The 14,183-nt window shown below is 44.2% G+C and overlaps 1 protein-coding gene across 1 annotated transcript in view; it reads right to left on the bottom strand.

Annotated features, from left to right (window-relative positions):
- Nucleotides 1-5,080, bottom strand: part of ENPP6 (ectonucleotide pyrophosphatase/phosphodiesterase 6) — a 92,656-nt gene extending 87,576 nt beyond the window's left edge. The window contains exon 1 of the mRNA XM_004579260.2: nucleotides 4,745-5,080. Within this exon, the coding sequence (XP_004579317.1) occupies nucleotides 4,745-4,991 (247 nt within the window). The 5' untranslated portion in view covers nucleotides 4,992-5,080. The remainder of the gene's footprint in view (nucleotides 1-4,744) is intronic.
- Nucleotides 5,081-14,183: the final 9,103 nt, after the last annotated feature.

The raw sequence follows: 14,183 nt of genomic DNA, 5'->3' as shown, positions 1-14,183 counted from the left end.
TCTGCTCACTACTCCAGATGTGCACCACCCATAATTTCTGGGAGTGGGATAGGAAAGACATTGGCACCAATTATTATTCTAGGCAGTTACCTTCTTGGGTTTTGCCTTGGCTCCCAGGGAGAATTCATTAAGCCCTGTTTTTCAGGCCCTCACTGCCTCCAGGCCTAGTCCTGGGTAGCTCTCTGCTCTGAGTCGCAGGTTATTTGTGGAACCTCCTGGTCGTTGCAGGATGCAACCCTGGGCTTGCTCAGGGTGAGAACTGGACTTCCGCTGCCCTCCTGCCTCCACACTTCTGCTCCCGACAGCTGGCAGTGGCGAGAACCACACACCCAGCGTCCTTGCTTGTCACTTGCTGACTTAGATGCTGAAATGTCAAAATACTATAGAGCAGACTAGCTTCAGTGTATGTTTGCAGTGAAGTAAAAGTGCTACACCATCCTCTGCCACACTCACACCCCCTTCGCCTTCACCAAAAGATGTCCAAGAATCACACACACACAAAAACAATATATTGCCATTAGCCTTAGCAAAACTACGCTAAATTGTGCAAAACATGAGCTGCACCTTCTCTTATCCATGACCTGTATTGAACACTTCATTGGTTTCTTCTATTGATTTTATGTTAAACTTCACTTAATGAAAATGTAGACTTAGTCCCAAAGAAAGAATAAGTTGCAAAAAAAAAAATCCACCATAAGAAAGATTAAAACAGAAGGCATTCTTGTAGCAGGCTGTGACTGCATCTTAATTAAACTTAAGTAAAATTAATTTAATTGAGGCCCTTTAGAAGGAGACCTTATGTGTAAAGTGAAGTATGATTGATAAGCCACAGTGCAGATTTTATCACTTTGAAACATTTTCTCACGTGCCTCCAGCTGGAGGGAAGTTTCCCTCTCCTTGTGTCCTTTGTGACAGATGGGGGCATGATGCTTGGTGCTTTGCCAATCCCTTTGCACAGGCTGCCAAGAAAGAGAATGATAGACTGAATGGCTCACAGAACAAGATTTTAATTTTTCAAGTTCTAGAATAAGATCAAGGTGTGAGCAGGCTTGGCTTGTCCAGACTCTCTCCTTGGCTTGTGGATGGCCTCTTTCTTGCTGCGTCCTCCCATAGCTCTTTCTCCCTGCCATAGTGACTCCAGGCTCTCTTCCTCTTCCTCCTAGAACACTAGTCATTTTGGAAGAGGCTGCACTTGGACGGTCCCAGTTTTACTTAACTACCTCTTTGACTGCCTTGTTTCCAAGTAAGGTACTGGGGTTGGAACAGCACCTTAAGTTTAGAGGCAAGGAACATAATTCAGGACATAACATCATGTACCTTGCCATTGTTTTAGAATACTAGCAAAGGGATGGCCCTGGGACATAGTGGGTAAAGCCTCTGCTGGCACCCAACATGGGCACCGGTTCAAGCCTCAGTTACTCTGCTTCCAAGCCAGCTTCCTGCCAATGTGCCTAGGAAAGCAACAGAGGATGGTCCAAGAGCTTGGGGTCCCCAGCACATGGGAGACCCAGGATAAGTTCCTGACTCCTAACTTTGGACTGGACTGGCTGTTATGGCCATTTGGGAAGTGAACAAGTAGATAAGAGATTTCTCTCTCTCTCTTTCTCTCTTTCTCTTTCTCTCTCTCTAACCTTGCCTTTCAACTAAGCAAGCATATCTTTTAAAATAAAAATAGAATATGAGTGGTTACACATCTCTGAATGTCTCGTCTCAACTTGAATATAAGCTCCCTGGGGAAAAGATTCAGTCTTGAGGTTCAGTGTCTCCAGCAGCCAACTGCTTCACATTTTGAGAGACCAAATCAACCTGCTCCAAGGCCTCCATGTTGGTGACTGGGCTGCACAGTTTCCAAGGTTCTTTGCAAGTGGTGGCTGTGGATCTCCCCCCCACCATTCCAGTAGCTTCCCCACCTGCTTGTTTCTTTTTTCTTTCAGGGAGTGTGTGTCATAGGGTTCACTTCTACACAACGGCCTCCCAGAAATCCCCCATGTCTTGCTCACATTCCTGTGTACACTCCGCAGCTCCAGAACTGCTGCCTGAGAGAGAGCTGCCTGCTCATCTCCTTTAGTCCTGCAGTGAGGAAAATATGGCCCAAAGCAGTGTGAAAGCTTGTTGGAGCCTTCCCTGGGAGGAATGCAAGCAAGTTCTCCTGGCTACCAGGCCAACATTCCTTCCAGGAACACCCAGGGCTTCCTGTCCTAGGTGCAAGAACACGAATACCAAAGCAGCCTAAATCCACATCTCTTTGGGTACCAAAGATATCTAGCATGATAACTTTGTCAGTTCACAAATGCTCAATGTCTGAAACCATGTGTTTAAGCATAATTTCCAGTGAATTTATCCCTTCTTACATGAAAGAAAGAACAAAGAGTTATTTCAACATCAAGTGTAAAGATAAGTAGACATATTGTGGGAAATAGTCAAATTCCATGCCTGAGTCACTTCCAGAACAATGGAGATGATTCCACTCCCTTGGTCTGACATGTTCCAATTTGCAAATTCTGCCCCTACACCATTAGTTTGTTCAACAGATCCAGTCCTCCCAAGGAACACTTGGACATAAGCATGAGCCTTGGTAGATATTCTGTGTGCACTGTTGCTTCTATAAAAGTGGAAAAGTCAACTTCTACATCTAGTAGATTTTCCAGTTAGATGGTATATTTTGCCATTTGAGCCTATATAGGCATGAAACCCATGGAGACCTTACAATTGCCTCAGTCTAGCCCCAGTGTGAGAGCAGAGCTGAGAACTTTGCCAGATGCTCGTTAGGACTACACTGTTCCACCATTGAAAGGGCTCTTCACTTGTGGCCAGACAAGTGAAAACCCACACAGCCACACAAGAAGGTGTGTCTCCATGTGACAGAGGCTGTGTGCAGATGACCGTGTGCCAACACCAGGCTGTGTTACTAGCTCGGTTGCTCTATGCAGTCTGTCAGGGTCCCTTTTCACCACCTGGAGCCTGACTTTCTAAAGTGGATTTTGTTCATTTCCTAGTGTGGTTGAACAAGCTGCACGTGGCAGCGGATGAATTGTATCTTGCAGCAAGGAGGGCTGTGATGGACAACTCTTAAGTGGGGGCGGCTGTGTGGGTAAGGCCCCCTGCCCTGAAATGAGGCATGGCCAGGAGACACAATGACATCTGTGTGGGACCTAGCAGCCTGCAAGCTGCTTTCCTGCAAGGGGCAAAGCGTGCCAAGTGAGGACGAGAGGGACTTTTGTTGACTTTGTTTGTCTTAGAGACTGGCTGTTTGTTGAGGTGAATAAATAAACAAACAAATAAACAAAGTCCTTGCTTGTGTGCAGTCTGAATGGTTTTTAACATTCTCCCTTTTCTTGTGCACCTCAGTTCAATGGTACACGTATAAGGCATGCTGGATGAAATTGAGCATGCCCACCTTCACAGCCCCTCATTAGCCACATAATTTGTAAAGTTCTCCCTAGGCTCAGGGCACACAGCTAAGAATATCCACGCGTGTTCCTGGAGTCCTTTGGCTCTGGTGTTTGGTGGAGAGCTGTCATGAGATAGCAGAGTTTGCATCCCCTTTCTGTTAATATAATTAGTAAAGTTCTCCCTGTATTCAGAGAGCACAGCTAGGTCCTGCATAACTAGCAATAATTGAACAGGTTCCCTGGATGGCTGGCTAAATCATTGCTAAGAGTCTCTTACTGGCCTTACAAAGGTTAGAAAGGCAAGTCTAAATGTGCACACAGACCCAGGGACTTTGGGTAAACCAGTTGGTTCTGTGAAATCCATCCTGAAGCTTTAACTTTATGGTGTCAGGGTGCAAAAGACTTTTGGCTTTTGCATCTGTAAGGGAAAGACAGCAGGCTCCCAAGGGCACTTTAAACAGTTCATAAGAGAACAGAAGAAAGAGGTTGACTTGGGTGCAGAAACAAAAAACAAGAAACAAAAACAAACAAACAAAAAAGCCTTGAAATCCAGACATGGTTTTTTCACAATATATATTTTGCTTGAACTTTCTGAAGACCTCTCGTATTGTTGCACACAGATGGGCAGATTCATGGAATCCCATTTGGAGTTGTGGCAATTGCAGATGACCATTATCTATAGTCAAATCAGCTCTCCCACAGCCAGACAGGCTGAGTTTTAGCCAAGGTTTTGTTTGCTTTGTTGGAGTCTTCTGTTTGTTACAGATGCTCAAGTTGAGATGGGGAATCCAAATTGCACAATTTATTTCACCACCTACGTGGCCAAGAAGTTGAAAGAACAGGAAACTGACCTTGCTAAGGAATGCTGAGGGACGTGACCCCGAAATTCCCCCCACCAGTGATCCAGGGACCTGACTCCCTGTTGTCTAGCACATTGGCAAACCAGCCCACCCTACCCTGGGATGACAGATGAGAAAGGAACAAAGGCGCAGAAAGAATCTGATACAGCCCCATGAAGACCTGTTGCTTTTTACACTTGAACTTAGCCAACACGGAATTGGCTAGGCTTTGTGGTTGTAAAACAGTCATTTGTTAAGTTGCTCACTGCCATCTCATTCCACAGTTCACTGTTCTTCACTCAGAGAATCCCAAACAGGACCTTAGGAGAACTTTTTGGAGAACAACACAACCATGACAACACATTTTCCCAAGCCCACACCACAGAATTTTTGTCAAGCATTTGGTATCTCTAAAGACTGGGGACACCTGGACATTCCAAGAAGCCCTCCTGCCCTAATGGCAGAAACTCAAGGTATACTCAAATACTACCCTGGGCAGCCAGTAGTACTCACCAGTCATGAGTGTGTAGTAATTGGGATAGGACAGGCTGGGGAAGTCAGGGGTCAGGTAATCCACTTTCACTCCCCTGCTCACAATGCCTTGGAATCCAGGCAAGGACCCCAGAGCCTCCTCGCTGATGTAGTCTGAGCGGAACCCATCCAACAGCAACAGCAGAAGCTTCCGGTAGCCAGAGCCTGGCTGAGCCGGGTCCAGCACCAGCACTAGGACCAGCAGGAGGACTCCGAGCTTTGCAGCCATGCTGCCCGAATCCTGCCAGTGCCTGGCTGGCACAGCTGTCCCGTTGCAAAGGCTGAGGATGGAAGATTTGTGCCTATTCTCTCTTTTAGGGGCTGGACCTTGAGCTGCTGGCCTTCCCTGAGCCAAACTGACTTGCAGGATTTAAAGGGACAGCACCCCCCTTTCCAAACGCCCTTTAGCTGGGAAATCCTCAGACAGAGAAGCTGGGTTCCCAGGCAACCCAGAATTCACATGGAGTGCGAGGAGCAGAGGAGAGGGCAATCTTATTATTGGTGGTGAATGTTCCCAAAATATAAGCACCCACAGAAAAGTAGAATTTTAGAAGATGACAAAGTCAACACTGACTTTGCAATTGGGCTAACTGAAGGGAGGAGCCAAGGAAATGGTCAATTTTTTTATTTTTCTCCCACATCTTTGCTGAATCTAAACTCTCTAAACAGGCAGACCTCTTCATTCAGCGGGTAAACCAGAGAGACAATGAATTTTGCTTTGCGCATGGAGCTTATACCATGGTCTCCCATAGCATTTTACAACACAAAATGTCTAGATCACTTTTTGTTTTGCCTTTTGCATCTATAAGCAGTGTTTTTGCTGTTGTTTTTCTTTGATGTTATTGTTTATTGTTGTTTCTGGAGTATGAAGGACCTGCTGAGGCCCAAACCCACCTGAGGTAATTCTGAGACTTTGCCACAAAGCAGGAGAGAGGGTCCCAGAGCTGGCCAAGCAAAGATCATTCCAGGCAGGCCTGCGACATCGCCTCAAGAGGGCAGCCATGCAACAGAAAGCTGGAAGACAGGAGCTTAAAATGGGACAACGGAGCTAGAAATAACCATTCTGGTTTTGGACAAAGGGCAGAGCCAGACATGCCTGGGGCTCAGTACTGAGGGAGGGGTGTCAGGGTCGGGGATGCCAGATGGCAGAGCTAGCACCATGTTCTCAGAATCTCTGGGTTCCCTTAGAGAGGCTCTTTCATCTAGCATAAAATGAAATCATGCCATTCTTGTAAGGGCTGGTGAAACCTGCAGGACCATAGTGAGTACTCAGCAAAGGTTTCATATTATGAACCATACAATGTTGCTCAGGTCCAGCTGCAGCTTGGAGGGTCTTGGGTTTACAGAGACTGAAGACCCTGAGACACCTGCCACTCTCATCCTGGTCAGTTCTAGCCTTTCCCCCTCAGCACTCTCTGCCTGTGCCTTTTCTTCTTCCTGTGTTCTATTGGGCACAAGTCCAGCCCTTACACAGGATGGCTACGTCAATGTCTAAATGATCCTAACAGAAACACACCAGCTACGTTTACACTCCCATCTCAGATCATCTCAACAAGAATTAGAGTTGATTTTTCCAATAAAAATCTACACTTTAAAAAAAGATTTATTTATTTTTATTGGAAAGGTAGATATGCAAAGAGAGGAAGATACAGAAAGATTTCCTGTCTGCTGGTTCACTCCCCAAGTGGCCGCATTGGCCAAAACTGAGCCAATCCAAAGCCAGGAGTCAGGAGTTCCTTCTAGGTCTCACACTTGGGGCATGGCCCCAAGACTTTGGACCACCCTCAACTGCTTTCCCAGGGTACAGGCAGTGAGCTGGAAGGAAAGTGCAGCAGCTAGGGCACAAACTGGTGCCTTGTTGGAGGCCAGCTGCGGCTGACTTGAGAGCTTACAAAGGATGTGTGGATTGGCGAAGAGACATGGACCACTACAGCATGATGCTCATAATAGACAACTCAAAAGAGCTGCCTTTTTTATTTATACAGAAATCATCACAGGCTTTTGTACAACATCTAATTGTTTCATTTTTACTTCATGGTCAAAAGAATACAAAAACAATTCTAAAAATCATTCAAAGAAAACATTCTCAGTAAACCATTACTCATTCAAACCTGTAGTCACCTGACTGAAGCCAGGAACTCCATGGTTGGTAGCACATGTGGTTACTTAGTGACAATTTACTTGTATCCAAAATCAATTTTCACTAAACTAAACTAATATCACTTAAAATATCAAAAATACAAAGATAAAAAAGAAAGCTTATAAATGAAAGGAATTTATAAAGGCATATATCATAGATCCTTTATTAAATCTTATAATCAGTCATATGCTAACCACCATCACCTTCACCTAGTACTGATTCAATTGTTGTTTGTTCTTTTGTTAAAGGGCAGTGAAAAGGATCAGGGCAGCTCAGCCTTTCTACGGACAGAGGGCCTTTACGAAAAACTTTTTTTTGATCTTTTCAAATTATTTTTTTTTCCTAACTTTAAGTGCCAATATAACGTAGAAGTTTCAAACAGTTTTCCTCTAGGGGCTCACAGCATTTGTCTCCCTTTAGAAGATGCCCCATATACTTTCTGCTTTATGTGGTGAGAAGCCAAAATGCATCATTTCATGTGTTGTAACAGTTCAAGGCTACACGGTAAACAAACTCTTTGTACCGCCATGATTTCCATTTGTTCCAAGATATTATCAAGCCATTTCGTATGGAGAACATCACACATCTTAGAGTAAGTTCTAGGTCAAAAGTGGGCAGACAGTAAGACATTTGGGAATAACATAGGCTCAACTGTGCTACTGTATGCTTTTAGCTGGATCTCATTGTCTTAAGTTGCTAAAGACCCTTTTACCATCACATGATTGATAAAATCAGTTTCCAGTTACAGAGATAATTTCACATCTGCAGAAAAACAACAATGTCCTTAAGAAAAGTCCATGAAATATCAGAGAGTTAATTGAGTGTTCATACAATGGGGTGAGGCAGCAATGAGGCTATTAGAGAGATATTCTGTCCGGCCTTGCCATGAGCCAGAAGCTCCTCGTAGCCTTGCTAACCAAGGAAATGTGCCCATATGAAATTGTGGTGCATGCAAGGCCAGAACTTGAGCCCCCAGGCTAGTGCACCTGATCCAAAAATCTAATACTTTTTATAATTATTTTTTCTTATTATAAAGATAGGAAAAGAGGGAGTCATTGTTAACGCATTTTATTTTGAAAACACAGCCTGGTTCCTATTTGAGTTCTAGGGTATAATTATCTTTCTAAACAAAGGAAAGCAAAAAGAAGCATGGATATTTGGTGTAGCAGCTGAGACATAACTCGAAAAGCTCAAATCCCCTGATGGAGTGCTTGGGGCTGAGTCTCACCCTGGGAGGCAGCAGTGAGGACTCCAGTAGTTGAGTGCTTGCCACTCAGATGAGAAACGTGGGTTGAGTTCCTGGCTCCTGAGCTTCAGTTTGGTCCAGTGCCAACCATGGGCACTGGGGCAGTGAAGCAGCTGAAGATAGTGCACTCTCTCTTTCTTTCTCCCTCTCAAATAAATCAATATTTTAAAAGTAGAAAAGTAAGAAAAAAGTGCTAATGAGCCAATGGGCTGCCCAGATACAGAGCATTACACCTATTCAGAGGGGGCCATTCTTCCCATGGTGAGGACCCAGAGAAGTCATAGAAACTGTTCTGAGTGGTTCTGGGCTGTGTATCTCAGTGGCAGGGCAAAGCCAGATGCCCTGCCATCAGGTGGTCCACAACCTCACTTCAGGAGCGATTAAATACTCTGAATTCTAAAGATGATTAGAAAAGGAACATACACTTTTCTTGGCTGCTAGCAAGGGATCCAGCCACATTCCACATCCAACAGCTGTGGATGTGACAACTCTGACACACTGCTCCTCCTTAGTGTCCATGGACCTCCAGGGCTTCCTACGGCCCCAGGGGTGATGTGCCTGAGCAGGAGTCTTGGCTTTGTTACCATGCCATTTTTTAACCACATTTTTTATGATCGTATTTAGGTAATTCCTCTAAACTTTTATAGCATTACTAATAAACAGCTTTAATACATACCAACACAGGAAGAAAAAGAGAGGAGGAAGAAAAGAAGGGTAGAAACAAGGAAGATGGAGAGAGAGGAAGGGAAGGAGGAAGAGAGGGAGGGAGGTGGAGAGGAAGGCAAGAAAGAAGGAAAGGAGGAGTTGGGGGAGGGATGCGATAATATTCAAACCAAATGAGTGCTCATATTGCTTATAGCCAGACACCTAGTCTTGTACCTTCTGGCCTAGACATGTTGGAAATTAAAGCTCCATGCAACTGGTGGGAACAGTGGAACAGATCAGCAGTCAACCTTAAGGACCCAAAATCTTGCAGTAAAATCTGCTATCTGGATCTGATCTTCTCACCTGGGGGTTACTGTTACCTCTTAGAAGCGCTTATTGTTACTTGCCTTTAAAATTTTTTTTAACGATTTATTTATTTGTCTGAAAAGCAGAGCATCAAAGAGAAAAGAGAGATGGAGGAAAAGAGAGAGAGAGAGGAGACTTTCCATCCACATGTTCATTCTCCAAATAATGGTAATATCTAGGTGTGGACCAGCCTGTGGCCAGGTTGAAGCCAGGGCCAGAAAATCCATCCAAGTCTCCCATGTGGGTGACAAGGGCCCAAGTAATTGGGCCAGCATCTTCAACTTTCCTGGGCACATCAGCAGGGAGCTACATCAGAAGCAGAGCATTTGGAACTGAAGCCATCCCTCGGATATGGGATGCCATGTCACAAGTGACAGCTTACCCTGCTCGGCCGTGTCAGCTCCTGTTGATTTTTTTAAAGGTTGGCAAAGCTGTGAGGTCATTTCACACAGAAATTTCATTCAAATAAGTATTCAAAAATGTCCTCTGATTGTTGAAACCACCTTTGCCCCGCCCCCACAAGCTGTTAGGGTCATGTGTGAGTTCTCAAACATGTGATGATGCCCAGCCTCATCCAGGAATGCGTGTGTGTGTGTTAGATTTCTCCAGGGAGATGCACCCAGCAGGATATGGCTGTATATGTACATTGGTGAGAAGGGATCATTAGAGGTGTCTGATTAAGGAGGTAAAGAGTCCTGTGGTGGGCAGTCTGTGGGCCAGAGCCCCGGGCAGAAAGTCAACTGCAGCACTCAGTCCAAGGACAGAGGTCCAAGACCATGGAGGGTCACTGGCATCAATCTTGGAGTCCAACGCCAGGGGCCCCAGGTAGCTGGGAGTGGTGGTCCCCACCCCTCCACAGGCCCTCCTCACAGATACGTTCAATGACCCTCAGTCAGTTCTCTGGGTGATACTTTATCTGGAAAAGTTGATATCTGAAATCAGTCAGCACCATGGGTCACTACCACGGTGAGATAGAAGGAGAGTTGGAGGCTAAGAAAAAGACCGATTCCAGGGTCACATTTCTGGTATTTTCCATTCGTGTGGTTCTTAGATAACTGCAATACCATGCTTGTCTTCTCCTTTGAAAGGAGAAAAAAAATTTTAAAGATTTTTTTTGTTTGTTTAAACATAAAGTTCTTGTGATTCAGAAGTGGTGACTGACACAGGCAGTTTGTAAAAAATAACAGCATGCTTTGCTAAGAGCAGGGCAGATTGTGTCTGGAATGTTGTGTTCACAGACTGCTGGTGAGGAAGACCAAGGTCAAACTCCGCAGGCAAAATTCCAAGGCCAAGGTCATGGCCTATGGGTGAGTGTCCGCAGCTGGGCAATGGTCCAAGGCCATAGGACTGTGTGCTTGAAGATATCCTTGAGACAGCCACGTACTGAGTTCTCTACCTGGACCACACTGGTGCTCTCTGATCATCAAACACTGGCTGGTTAGCTCCAATATGGGATGTAGCCATCAACATCTGTGCCACATCAACTCCTGTCGTTTGACTCCCCCAGCAGTTCCACTGGAGATTGAGGCTGCGAGCCTTCTAGCTTGACCTGCCTCCTCAGAGGAGGGGGCTTCCTCCTAGCTGCCTGCTTTCACAGTCCTTACCCTGGGTCTGTCTCATTTCTTATTCTCTCAATCACACATTGTCTCCCTCTTCAACTCTGTTCAGACCATGCTAGGTACGGTAGTGGCTTAAGCCAGCCGTGTCAGCCAACATCAGCCTTTGTTCATCCTATTAACCTGCCCCCATTATTTTACCCAGTGATAACCCAAAGCAATCTTCACCTTCCCTAAAATTTAGCAGTCCTAGCTCCTCAAAGTTCTTGTCCCAGTCCTTGACCCTGGCAAGTACCCCATTTCCCTCTCCAAGATCAGGTCTGGAATTAGGACTTTACAATAAATTATGAAGGATTTAAGTCATACATAGGCTGTTTTATAATCATCAAAAAGGGTATTTAAAAATGAAGATGAAATAAGAATATTTTTAGATCATCCACACTAGAGAATTAATCAAATTAATCACCAATAGAACTACAAGAAATATTAACAGTGACCTACAGGTTAAAGAGAAATAATATTAACTGAAAACAGGAAAGGATTATAAGTAGAAAGTAGGTGGATAAATATAAATGGCTATACTTTTATTTTTAATGTCTTTAAGAATAACCATTAAATTAAAAATCCTAAAAATATAATGGGATTACTTAAGGCTTTAAATGTATGAAGCTGATACCATGACTCAGCTGGTTAATCCTCCATCTTTAAGTGCTAGCATTCCATATGGGCACCAGTTTGTGTCCTGGCTGCTCCACTTCCCTTCCTCTCCAGCTCCCTGCTTATGTCTTGGGAAAGCAGTGGAAGATGGTCCAAGTCCTTGGGACCCTGCATCCATGTGGGAGACTCAGAAGAAAGTCCTGGCTCCTGGTTCCTTGCATCAGTTCGTCTAAGCTCTGACAGTTGAAGCCATTTGGAGAGTGACCCAGCAGATAGAAGACTTTCCCTCTTTGTTTCTCATTCTCTCTGGAAATCTGCCTTTCCTTTTATGCAGGCTTCTTTTTTTAAAGATTTATTTTATATTTTTTATTGGAAAGTCAGATATACAGAGAAGAGCAAAGACAGAGAGGAAGATCTTCCATCCGATATGACCGCAACGGCTGGTGCTGCGCTGATCCGAAGCCAGGATCCAGGAACTTCTTCCAGGTCTCCCACACAGGTACAGGATCCCAAGGCTTTGGGCCGTCCTCGACTGCTTTCCCAGTCCACAAGCAGGGAGCTGGATGGGAAGTTGAGCAACCGGGATTAGAACCGGTGCCCATATGGGATCCTGGCGTGTTCAAGGCGAGGACTTTAGCTGCTATACTATCACGTCGGGCCCGAGGCTTCTTTTTTTAAGATTAATTAATTAATTAATTTTTATTGGAAAGTCAGATATACAGAGAGGAGGAGAGACAGAGAGGAAGATCTTCCATCTGATGATTCACTCCCAAAGTGACCACAACTGCCAGTGCTGAGCTGATTTGAAGCAAGCAGCCAGGAACCTCTTCCAGGTCTCCCACACAGGTGCAGGGTCCCAAGGCCTTGGACCGTCCTTGACTGCTTTGCTAGGCTACAAGCAGAGAGTTGGATGGGAAGTGGGCAGCTGGGATTAGAACCAGTGCCCATATGGGATCCCTGCACGTGCAAGGCGAGGACTTCAGCACAGTGGGCCCAGTTTGGAGACTTCTATCAATGAATTTTGTAATATCTTTTACTAGTAGTAAAAGTTTCCCTCTAAACACTGTTTTAGTTACATATCACAAAGGATGATATTTTATTCTCATTCTCATTGGATTCAAAATTATTTCTATTTTTTTTCCTTTTTTCCTTTGACCCATGACTAACTTAGTAGTGTGGCATTTTTACAGATACTACATTGTTACTGATCTATTGTAGTAGAATACACTTGCAAGATTGCAAACTTAAAGTCACTGACTTATGGTTAAGAATGTTTTTATCTATAGTGTTTCATACAGCACCATCCAACTTCATTTGGAAAAAAATTATAATCTGTTGTTGGGTGTGGCATGCTATTGAGGAAGGGGATAGGCATTTGTCCTGGTGGCTAAGATGCCAGTTGAGATGTCCACCTGTGGTACCTGAGTGGTTTCAAGTCCTGGCTCTGTTCCTGAGTCTAACTCTGCTCTCCCTGCTAATGTTTCACACCATGAGTCAGAAGGTGATAGCTCAAGCACTTGGGCTCCTTTCAGCCCTGTGGAATCTCTATATTGAGTGCCTGACGCCAACTTCAGCTTGGCCCAGACCCAGGCACTGCAGGCATCTGGGGAGAGAACTAGTTGATGAGAGCCCTCGGCTTCTCTCTCTCTCCCTCCATTCAAAGTAAAAGTTAAGCTGAATTTGATTGTAATATTACAGCAATCAATGGATGGTTTTGGGATATGTCAAATCTTTCAGTGCATGAAAACGGAATATCTTTCTATTTATTTGTGTCTTCCTTAATTTGTATGTACGATGTTTCATTTTTTCAGTGTATAATTTCAGCAGTTTTGATAGGTTTATTTCTAAGTATTTTATTCTTTCTGATGCTAAATATAAGTGGGGAAATAGGATGTTTTTTTAAATTTTGCTTCTCAGTGATTCATTGTAAGCATGTAGGCATGCAAATGATTTTTGCTTGTCGATTTTGTATTTCGTTAGTTTGATGATTTTTAGATAAATACTGACAGTTTTAGGATTTTTTAAAAATATGGGATCATGTCATCTGCAGACAGGTAATAAAATTTGGATGCCATTTATTTCTTTTTCTTACCTAGTTTTCTGTCTAGGGTTTCCAGTACTCTGTTGAATGAGAGCGGAGAAAGATGACATTCTTGTCAAGTTCTTGAACTTAGAAGAAAAGTTTTTTTTTTTTTTTAAGATTTATTTTATTTCCATTACAAAGTCAGATATACTGAGAGGAGGAGAGACAGAGAGGAAGTGGAGCCGCCGGGATTAGAACCAGCGGCCATATGGGATCAAGGCGAGGACCTTAGCCACTAGGCCACGCTGCCGAGCCCAGAAGAAAAGTTTTTAGCTTTTTGCCATTGCGTGGAATGTTTGCTATGGAATTTTCATTAATGCCTTTTCTTTGATTGTGGTAATTTCCTTCTCTGTGGGCTTTCTGGCTATGCTTCTTTGTTTTTTTTTTTTTTTTTTTTAAGTATTTATTTTAACTTGAGAGGCAGATGATCAAGGAGAGAAGGACAGAGAGAGGGGGAGAGAAAAAAATCTTCCATCTGCTGGCTTACTTCTCATAGGACTCAACAGCCAGGGCTGAGCTGATCCACGTCCAGGAGCTAGGAGCTTCCACCAGGTCTCCCATGTGGGTGCAGGGTCCCAAGGCCTTGAGCCATGCTTTGCTGCCTTCTCTGCTTATAAACAAGGAGCTGGATCAGAGTGGAGTAGCTGGGACTTGAACTTGTGTCCATATGCGATGTCAGCGCTACAATCAGAGGATTATTCTGATCTTTAAAAAGTGGTTTCTCTAGG

Source organism: Ochotona princeps, chromosome 11 (genome assembly GCF_030435755.1).
Source record: "Ochotona princeps isolate mOchPri1 chromosome 11, mOchPri1.hap1, whole genome shotgun sequence".
Lineage (NCBI taxonomy): Eukaryota > Metazoa > Chordata > Mammalia > Lagomorpha > Ochotonidae > Ochotona > Ochotona princeps.
Note: the sequence above shows the minus strand (reverse complement) of the source record. Positions and strands in the feature narration are given on the sequence as shown.